At 49.3% G+C, this 10,663-nt stretch overlaps 1 protein-coding gene across 1 annotated transcript; it reads right to left on the reverse strand.

Moving 5' to 3' along the window:
• Window positions 1–368: 368 nt before the first annotated feature.
• LOC311189704 (interferon-induced very large GTPase 1-like) lies at window positions 369–8,045 on the reverse strand (the record flags this gene model as incomplete). The annotated part of the gene is made up of 1 exon (XM_084261419.1): window positions 369–8,045. One exon carries the CDS (start codon window positions 8,043–8,045, stop codon window positions 738–740), a length of 7,308 nt encoding a protein of 2,435 aa, XP_084117545.1. The 3' UTR covers window positions 369–737.
• Window positions 8,046–10,663: the final 2,618 nt, after the last annotated feature.

Genomic DNA, 10,663 nt, shown 5'->3' on the forward strand with positions numbered 1-10,663 from the left:
GTCCAATGAAAAATCTCTTCTTAATCCCTGAATTACAGGGAGTGGACACCACTTGGAGTGGGAGTGTTTCCACAAGAAGCTTTTCCTCTCCATGGGTCAAAGCACAAGTTCCAATTTTGGGCTGTAGAATTTACATTAAAATCTCCTCATTTTAAGGCACCTGTATCGTTTTTCATTATAATTACCAAACTTGGCAGCTCAAGCTGGGGATCTGTCCCATTCTTTAATTTGTTATTCTTACAACTAGATGATGTTGGGACACGTGGCATCACTGCAGCTGTCCACAAGCATAATGTTTTTCCACCAGGGAGTTGCACTGATTTTTGGCCAGGCAAACACTCAATTCCTTTGGTCTCTTGAGAAGGTACAGTCCCTCCACCACCTGGAGCCAGAGAATCTTCTGAAGAGCTCTAGAGCCACCCCGATTAGCGTGTGCCACGGGTGGTCCAAGAGGGGCAGTTCCACGTGTTCCTTGGGAAGTGCTGCACGTATCCAGCAGTCAGGTAAGTCCAAGGCTCGTCCAGCAGCCGTGTCAGCTGTACGTAAGCATTGTCTTTCCAGGCAGTGGTGGTTTCAGAGCGATGGCAGGAATAGCACACTTTGTTTCACACAGCTCCCTAAGCGATTAGATACTGCTTTCTTCACACAGCCACTATAACAACAAGAATTTGCAGATAGACTTCTCCTCTGTTCTAAAAGGCAAAGCAGTTGCGTTTCTTCCTTCATATCGACTTGGCCTAAAGCTTCTCCAGGTCATCCAGTGCTTCCTGCTTACTGATATTCTCCCATGGAGCAGGGATTGCTCCTCTGCCTTCAAATTTCCCATTGTACAGATTTTCTATGTCTGACCTGAAATGACACACAAACCATTTCCAGTACTTTTGCATGGACGTATCAGGAGTAATCTTCCAAGTGGAATAGGGAGGTCCTGCATGCAGAAATATATTGTAGATGTTCCATGTCTCTGCACCAATCCAGGATGAACACTTACTTTCAACACTACCGGAACAAATATCAATGGACAGATGTTCTGTGCTACCCCACGGGTATACCTTCAAAACATTCGGACGATGGAAGGCAACCTGGTGGTCTCCTTCATGATTTGGCATGGTGTTTGTACAAACAGCCCCACAGAAGGGACACTGCTCCAAGCACCCTGCAAACTGCTCAGCCAGGATTGTGTGAGGCTGCTTTTCAAACGAGCTCAGATCAGCTCCAGCAAACTCTGCCTTGAGCTTGTCTTTCAGGGGAGTCAGTGCTTCCATCACGGCATTATTCAGGAACTCTATGTCTGTTATCTCCTGATGCTCAATGCCCTTCAGGTCCCTTCTGGGCAGGTTTAGCACCTCTCCAAGAGCGCTGCAAAACTCATCCAGCCAAAGAGAGATTTTGTCATCTCTGTCTTGTCTGTCTTTGACAATGTTGGTTGATGTAAAAACAGCTTTCTGGATGCTCTCATAGTGGTGGTTAAGAGAGTCATCTAAAAACTTCTCTAGTCTCTTGTCATCTGAACAGTACCCACGAACACGCATCTCAATGTAACTCTGCAAAAACTCTCCTGGGCAATTCAGGTACTCCTGGAATTTCTCAAAATCTTCTTCTTCTGCCAGGTATCTCAGTATGCAAGCTTCCAGAGAGGATCTATTGCCTCTGAAATCCGGCACTTCAGCCTTCATGTCTCGAGCTATGTCAAGAGCTGCCTTCTCATAGACCGCATGGTGAAGAGCTGGGCCGATCTTGTCACACAGGAAAACAGCAAATGTGGTGATAGAAGTGGCTCCCTGGCAGGAAATCTGGAAATACTTGAAGAAATACTCTCTCTTGCTCTCCAGGTAGACAGTCGGATCATTTGCTTTTCTGAATGCCTCGTGCATGGCTTTAAACCTTTCTGCTGCTCTTCTGCACAGGAACACTGACAGATCTATCCTGTAATCTTTATTTAAACTGTATTTTGCATTAGTAGGGACCAAATTCATACCTTTCTGCACTTCTTTTAGTATTTCGTGAATAAAACTTCGACTGTAATCCCTTTTCTCCTTTTCCTTCCTATCAATGTTTGCCATCACACACGCTATGATCTTATCCGTAATGTGGTTTAAGTGGTTCTTATCAGCTTCATCTAAATTCGCTGTTAAGATTTTCAAGCATTTTTTCTTGGCAACATGTCTCTCAAAGTCAACAGAAAATGTTCTGTATTTGGCCAATGTCCTGATTCGTTCATGCAAGTTGGGCTCCTTAAAGTGATCTAGAAGGACATCTTCTATTTCCACATCGATATCAACCTGTTCCAGAGGCGGAGCAGTAGAGGAGACATCAGCAATCCAGATTGGCCAGAGAAAAAGAAAGTTTTCACTCATTTCTCTTTCAGTTCGATGCAGTTTTTTTAGAGACAGAGCCAGCTCATGGCTCCATTTAAGAAGCTCGATTTCGTAACCTGACTTCCTTTCATCCAGTTTACTCTGGTTCTTCTTTAGTTCAATGAGATTCTCACACTTCTTTCTCGTTTCCAGAAGAAGAGATTCTTTTAGCTCTTTCAGCTTCAGTTCCATGCTGGTTTTCCACTGGACCAGTATCTCGCAGTCTTTGTCCTCGCTGAAATACTTCTCCAGGGCTTTCATGATGGTGTCGCTTGTCTCTTGCACTTGTTTCTCAAGGGATTCCGTGGTGACTTGCTGCAAGTCCCCATTCCGAATTCTATTGTCCAGTTTCATTTGCAAGTCCAGGATGTGACTCCTCAGCTGCCAGGTCCACTGGCTAAAGGCGGTTTCCAGTCTCTTGTACACAGCAATCTCCACTGAGTTCTTGAAGCTGAAAATGAAGTTTTCATTCAGCAAAGCATTCCAGAGGTCCCTAATGCGGACACTCAAGCTCGAGAGCCTCAAAATGCTGCCCTGAGACTCCTTCTGGGCAGCCTGGAGAATTTTGCTCTTTAGTTCCTGGACATTCTGGCTGTAGGTGGGGTTGGGCGGTGCCATTGGGGGGTTTCCTTCCCACAGGTGAGCAAAGTAATGAATGTGGGTGTTCACGTCAAAGCGGATGACGTCGTTGAAGCAGGAAACGTCACAGAATTCCTGCTGGGCGGCTGTCAAGGTCATTTCATCCAGCTTTTCCTGCAGACGTCGTTGTCCTTCCATGTTCTGTTCCTTGGCGGTTATTTCTCCCACATTCTGGTGCACAAACAGGCAGCTTGGAGACAGATGTACTTGCTTCATCCTCAGGAAAGCCTGCACAGCAATCTGCAGGACATCCTGCATTTCCGAAGGGTTTTCTCCAAAGATATCGATCAGAGTCATGTTGCCGATGCCAATGACAAAGGTGGCCAGCTCGTTGTCATGATTAAGGGACTGCTTATTGACACTCTTTCTGGCATTAAGCCCCTCTGTGTCGACCACAAGCATGTAATCAAAGTGCACATCCTGCTGCAGCTTCTCATCCACTTTAAGTAGCTGCATAAACGCTCCCCGGGTGCATCTCCCTGCACTGACGTTAAACTGAAGGCCAAACATGGCATTCAACAGGGTTGACTTCCCTGTGCTCTGGATGCCAAGCACTGAAAGAACAAATACTCGTTTGTCCCCCAGCTTCTCAACTAATTTGTCAAAGATTGCTGCAACCCATCGCAACGGTACGTAAGAAGCATCACCATCCATCAGCTCAATGGGATACCCTGAAGCCATCAGATCAGCCGCAATCTCAGGTAGCTTGGCAATACAGTTATCCTTTGAGTTCATTGATTCCAGAGCTTCATAAATCTGCCCTACCTCTCTCAAAACATGCTCAAGGCCAATGGAGGAATCGTTGATTTCATCGGAGAGGGCATCTAACCTGCTCAGCAATGTGGGTTTCAGGTTGGTTTGCTCATTGTTTTTCTTTATTGCCAGGATTTCAGACCATAACTGGTGATATTGTCTCTTCAGTTCATCAAGGCGATCGGAGGTCAGGTCATCCATGAAGACCTTCATCCACTGCAGGAAGTATTTCTTGGTATGCACTGATTGTGAGTGGAGAAAGCTGAGGACTGATCTCATCAGCGGATTGAGGGGGAATGCTTTGTCCAGTTGCTTCCTTCTTATTGCTGACTTCTCTGATTCAATTTGACTCCGATGATGCTCGATGCTCTTGTTCCTCTTTTTCTGCAGGCAAGTGAGTACTTTGTCCTTTTTGCACCAAGTGTACCAGAGTTTTCCTTGAAGAGGCAGCAGCTGGGCTTTGATCTCAAACAACTTCTCTTTCTTCAGAAGCTTCACCAGCTCCTTTGCCTTTTCTTTGGCTCTCACACACTCCTGTGTATCTTCATCGACTAAGAACCCGTGCTTGCGAGCGTTGTCCAGGCAGGCATCGAGGCTGAAACGCGTGTTAGACCCTTCCAGGAGATCCCTGATTGTTCTTGTCAGCTCAGCCATCAGTTCTGCCTCATTTCTGTTCTTGATCCCTATTTTAATGTTTTGACTGGATCGGCCAGCTGGAATTTTCTCTTTCTCACTGAACAGACAGACCAAAGGCCTTTGGGACTGCCACAGGTCACGTAAAATTTTCACCCCTTTCTGGTCACTCTGATCAGTCTCGCAGACAAGAACCATGTTCACAGCAGATATCTCCTGTAGAAACTGCAGCTGTTCCTCATGGTCCCGTGCATCTCCGTGCAGGTTACAGAAAGCAACACAGCAGCCAAAGCTGTCGTCGTCGCTACCGCGGGGACAGTACCAGGAGATCTCCACAACACCTTTCATCAGCAGACAGTCTTTGGTGCTGCCTTTGCAGTGTCGGTGGAAAAAGGTGTCGTGTTTTTGTTTGCTCAGCAGGGCATTCAGGATCTGAGACTTGGAAGAGGAGGGAGAACTGCCGATCCGAATGAAGGACACGATGGGTGTCTCAGCCTGGTACATGAGTTTGTTTTTGTAGCTGGTAATCCTGGTCTCCTCTCCTACCTTCTCAGCCCCTTTCCAGCTCTTTTTGATTTGGCTGAGGGCCCAGAGGGGGTACTCTATCTGGGAAGTGCACGGGTTCGGTACCAGCAGAGGTAGTGCAAACTGGCAGAAAGCAAGCTTGGTTGAAATGTACTGTCTCATGAAATCATCGGCGCAATGAAAAATTGCCATCTGCAGGTCCATGGGGTGCACGTGACTCTCCTGGGCTGCAGATCCACGGGCTTCTTCCTCCAAATCAGTGAAGAAGTCGTCAAAAGAATCCGAGGCTTCATGCTCTTGCGGTGTGATGTTGGGCACGCGTGCAGGTTCTGGGGTGCTCTTGTCCTTGCAAGTCAGGTACCTCACCCGATAATCCACAGTCAGTAGCTTTTGCAAGAAGTAAAAGGGTAGCTCCTTTTCCCTGCTGGGCTGGCTGTCGTGTAAAGATGTCTTGTAGATGATGTGGAAATCTTCTGTCCCCATCTTTCTTGGGTAGTGACTTTCTAGGCCGAGGCGCTTAAGCAAGTGGAGGAACTCTTGGTTTGCAGTGACCGGGGTTGCTCTGGATTTGCTGCCATCTGATGCGGGTTGGGACCGACTGGGAGGCTCCGTTCCTTGAAAAGTGTCTTCCAGGTCCTTGATGATACTCTTTTTCTTCTGATCATCACATGTTTCATCCAAGCACCCACTGATGAAGGAATTCAAGTCCCTTTCCAGCCTTTCCCAGTCTTTGCAGGCACCGTGCTTCCCGAGGAGAGTTTTTATCTCTGTGCACCATGAGTCTTTCATCTGATCTTCCATGAAAGCTAAACGCTTATTCTTCTGCTCAAAGGGCACCTCTTTATGTTTGGGTGTTACAGTTAGACCCAGGAGCAGCAGGAAGGCCTGGGCTCTGTAAACATCTTGCTCCTTCAGGCTCAGATACTCCTGATGCCCTGTTTGCATTTCATTTATCATGAAGTCAATTTCTGGGTATCCAAGGAGGCGCTGGAAAGTGTTGCTTTCCACCTGGTAGCTGATGCTTCTTGCAATTAAGAGCACCAACAGTTCTATGTCTTTCTGTTCCCTTTCCCTGAGAAACTGCAGTAAGGAATAAAGAGCTAGTCTTATAGTCAAGGTGGCTTTTCTCTTTGCTTCGTGAATGGCAGATGCAGAGGATTCCGGTGCATAGGTGACTTCCTGGATGTGCTCCTTCATTTGCAGCATCGTCTTGGTGAGATCTTCAAGCTCAGAAATATTGGGAGTTTCAGGAAGCTCATGGTCAGTATGGAAGACCCACTGCATAATGGAGGAAAACCTGGGGAAGACCTTGACAGAATAGATTTGAGGATAGAGGAGACACCTGAACAGACACTTGATGTAGGTGACGTTTGCTGGGGGTGACCTCGTGTAATACATGACAGTATTGGCCAGAAACTCCTGCAGCGCTTTGTCCGACAGGCACACGTTGATCCAGACACTATGGTTTTTGGTTCTTTCATTCAGATTCTGTTTGAACTCTATCAAGGTGAGCAGTTTTTCATCCACCATCGCCTCCCAGGACGTCACACTCTCCATGAACGCTTTGGCCTCTTCCACCGCACTGAGCAGGTCCTCTCCAAACATGGTGTCGACATGGAGATTCGTCAGCGCTTCATACGCAGCCCTGAGGCTGCTTCTCATTTGATAGATGGACTTAAAATCACTGCTGTGATTGGACAGGATTATATCCCACACTGGGATCAGCTGGAAGCCTCGGTCGATAACACACCAGGTTGTGTTATTAGCTACAAGCCCCAGTCTCCACTGAGGAAGAGAATCCGTCTCTGATGGGCCCCCTGTGTTGGTCACGTAGAGCTGAACCTCTGTGTGGGCACTTGTTCCATCTCTTGCCTGAGAAGAAGCCGATGAGCTGGATTTGGAAACATCCACGCCCACTCCTGCGCTGAAAGTGAAGCCGCTGTAGCTGGCCCTGACGTAGCTGTTCAGCGCTTCCGATGCCTGACGCGTCATCTCTTCCCGCTGCTCAGCTCTGAATCCTTCCATAGATGCTTTCCACCAGAAGATCCCCCCAAAGTGGAGGGGACCCTGGTTTGCGTGGGACCCGAACCTGCTGAAGAAGCTGCCGCACCTGCTCTTCAGCATGTTGGGCCTGTCTGCTTCCGGGGTGATGCTCAGAAGCTGCTCGAGCTCTTGCAGCTCCCGCAGGGCGACATCCGAGAGGCGAAGCTGATGCCTTTGGAAGTAGCAGGAGGCCAGAGGGATGTACTGGTACTTGGTGGTGCAAATGTAGCTCTTCTCAGAGCGGGACTGGTGGGTGTCCTCTGACTTTGAGGATTTGCTGTGATCTACACCAGCTTCAGCATTAAACCCCCAGAACCCAGCCTTGGCAGAAACGCTGATGCTGAACCCCAGCTGCTCCACGGACTTGGTGAAAGTGGCTTCTGCTTCCGAGGAGGAGAACTCCTTCCTCTCAAGCAGCGACCCTTGCTCTGGACCAGCGAGCTTCAATCCGTCGGGCACCCTGATGAGCTGGTCTCGCTTTGCCAGCACATCCTCCATGTTGCTGGTTCTGTAAATGCCTTGCAGGGCCAGCCCCCCCGACGCCCGCCTCAGGACCTCTGTGTCAGGGACATTCTCACCTTTGCCCACTGAGGACTCCTGCTGCTCCAGCTGCTTCTGGATGCTCTCCAGCACCTGCGCCAAGGGCTTCTCCGGTGGGGCCCAGTACTCTTTGGGAATCTCCATGGCTTGCCACAGAGCCTCCTCTTTCTGTTTTACAGCGTCATCGCTGTGCTTGTGGCTGTTGTGCATGGCTTTCAGCTCCTCCAGGACGCGCTTGGCCTCTTCTTGTCTCTGCTTTGCCATCTCCAAGCGCTTCTTCTGCAGCTCCTCCAAACTTTCTTTGGTGTCTGTTAGTTTCAGGAGTTTTCGGAGCGCCTTTTTTTCCCAGGAGTGCTGTACTTTGCACTCCAGCTTAAGGTAGTCTTCATATTGCAGATGTTTTAGGGCTTCTGTGGACTTGACTCCCAGTATCTGAGACAGTTTGGGGAGCCAGTATCTAGCATCCAGTCCTTCCTTCTCACATGCTTCTGCCAGTAGTTTTTTAGCAAGATTGCTCTTTTCATCATCCTCTGGCATGTCTGCCTGTGAATCCATGGCTGTGGAAGAGGAAAACAGACTTTATTTCATAGAATCACAGAATAGTTTTGGTTGGAAAAGACCTGCAAGATCATCAAGTCCAACCATCTCTCCAGCCCTACTAGGCCCAACACCAGATCATGACACCAAGTACAACACCTACTCTTTGTTTATACACATCCAGAGATGGTGATTCAGCCCCTCCCTGGGCAGCCTGGATCAGTCTCTGACAGCCCTTTTAGTACAGAATTCATTCCTAATATCCAACCTAAACTTCCTGTGATGCGACCTCAGGTCCTTTCCCCTTGTCCTGTCACTGGCTACCAGGAAAAAGAGACTGACCCCCGCCTGACTGCCACCACCTTTTAGGTAGCTGTAGAGAGTGATGAGGTCTCCCTCAGCCTCCTTTTCTCCAGACTAAACTATCCCAACTCCCTCCCATGCTCTTCATAAGACTTATCTTCTACACCCTTTACCAGCTTTGTAGCCCTTCCCTGGACACACTCCAGCATCTTGATGTCTTTCTTATAGTGAGGGGCCCAGGAGTGAACCCAGGACTCGAGTTGCTGCCTCAGCTGTGCTGAGCAGAAGGGAAGGCTCACTTCCCTGGACCTGCTGGGTACACTGTTCCTGATGCAGGCCAGGATGCATTCAGGTTTTGTCCCACTATCACAGTTTTGCAAAGCAAAGTGTTGGTAGAGAAAGGGGTGCTGCAGGGATGGCTGCTGCAAAAAGCAGCTACAAGCTCTCTGCAGGCCCTGGAAAGTAAACATTGGCCAATTCAAGGCCGGAGTCGTTGCTAACCGGGGCCAAGACAATCAGCGATGCTCACAGAGCCTCTGGGAATCACAGTTAGGAGAATAAAAACCACAGGCAGGTGCATTTTACCACCAGAGAAGGGAGTGAGAAGATGTAAGAAGACATACAGGCACTAAGGCCAGGGAAGAAAAAGTGGTGGTGGGTGGAAGAATGAGGTACTCCAGATGCCTGAGAGAGTGATTCCCCTGCAGCCCATGGAGAAGTCCATGGTGGAGTGGGTGTCCCCCTGCAGTCCATGGATAAGGACAGGGAGCAGAGACCATCTACAGCCTGTGGAAAGACCAACCCACACTGCAGCAGGCTTGCTGGTTTACTTGTGACTCTGTGGGTGACCAGGCCAGAGCAGTCTGGGCCCAAAAGTCAACACCCCATGGAAGGGAGCTGTGCTGAGGCAAGTGGTGAGGAGATGACTCCCCCATAGAGAGGACTCACATTGGAGAAGTTTGTGAAGGACTGTCTGCTGTGGGTGGGACCCCAGGATATAGCAGGGGAAGGGGGTGTGTGTGGAATGCGCCTCCCCCCTCCCAGCTAAGAAGGAAGACAACTCAGGAGGAACAGACTGAAAATCCCCATCCCTCATTCCCTGCCCCTCGCCATGATGGGGGTGAAGAGCAGAGCAAATTTATGACTAAAGTCTGCGAAGAAGGGAGGGCTGGGGGGAAGGTGCTTTAAGACCTGGCTGCGCTTCTCATTAACCAACTCTGGTTCACTGGGTGTGTAGCTGTAGTGTAGTAAGTTAGGGGTTTTTATTCCACGTTGAGTCTATTTTGCCCATGACACTAATTGCAGAGAATCCCTCTCTGTCCTTATCTCAGCTCCTAAGCCTCCCAATATATATTTTCTCCCTTTCTTGGCTGAGAAAGGAAACTGATAGAGTGGCTTTGGTGGGCATTTGGACTCTAGCCAGGGCCAAACCACGACACCCACCAATGACCCAAGGCCTTTACCAGCACAGGTATTGATCCCAGGTGCTTGGGGCTGGGCTCTCAGACCCTTTCAGAGCCTTTAGCATCAGCTTTTCCAGTGAAGATTTAGACAATATGCTTGACAGATGTGGGGGCTGATGTGTCTCACCTCACAGCAGATGCTCCTCTTGGTCAGATGCTCGACTTGCCAGACGACACAGGCAGCCCAGGGCCCCAGCTCAGCCGAGACAACAGGCCTGGAGTGTTAAGAAAAAGACAAGGATCACCTCAAGAGTTCAGGAGGAGAAACACCAGGAATGGAAAGCCCAGAATCCTAAAGGATGACCAGACAGTAAGGAGATGGCAACCCACTGACATGGAGGAGCCATTCCAGGGAGCAGTGGAGCCTGTCCTGCTGCACACCGGGTAAGGGTCCCACTTTCGGGACAGCACGTCTCCACCAGTGATGATCCCACAGCCAGCAAAGACTCCTCCGGGCCTGTTTTGGGTGGTGACCAGCCCAGGGGGTTCCCCTGGGACCTAAACCCACATACCCATGGTGTATGGTAGCCCAGGGGCAGTTTCCAAAGTCCCAAACTCCTGCACACAGCAGAAGGTGCCCAGAAGGTGCCTCAGGTCAGGACTGTAGTGTCTGTACCCCATAACGCCATCCTGGGGAGGAAGGCCAAGCCCAGCCATCAAGTCAAAGTTCAGTCTGACTCTGATTTTTAAAGGATCCTCCAGAACAGGGATCCTCCCCCAGGACACGACTGGGGTGCTGGGATAGAGATCATTTCCTTCCTCACAGCGGCTGTGTTTGGGATTTAGGGCGGAAATAAAGTTGGTGAGACACTGATGCTTTAGTTGTTGCTCAGTCAGGCTTAATCTGAGCCAAGGACTTTTCAGCTCCCT

Source organism: Gallinula chloropus (genome assembly GCF_964237585.1).
Source record: "Gallinula chloropus genome assembly, chromosome: 3".
Lineage (NCBI taxonomy): Eukaryota > Metazoa > Chordata > Aves > Gruiformes > Rallidae > Gallinula > Gallinula chloropus.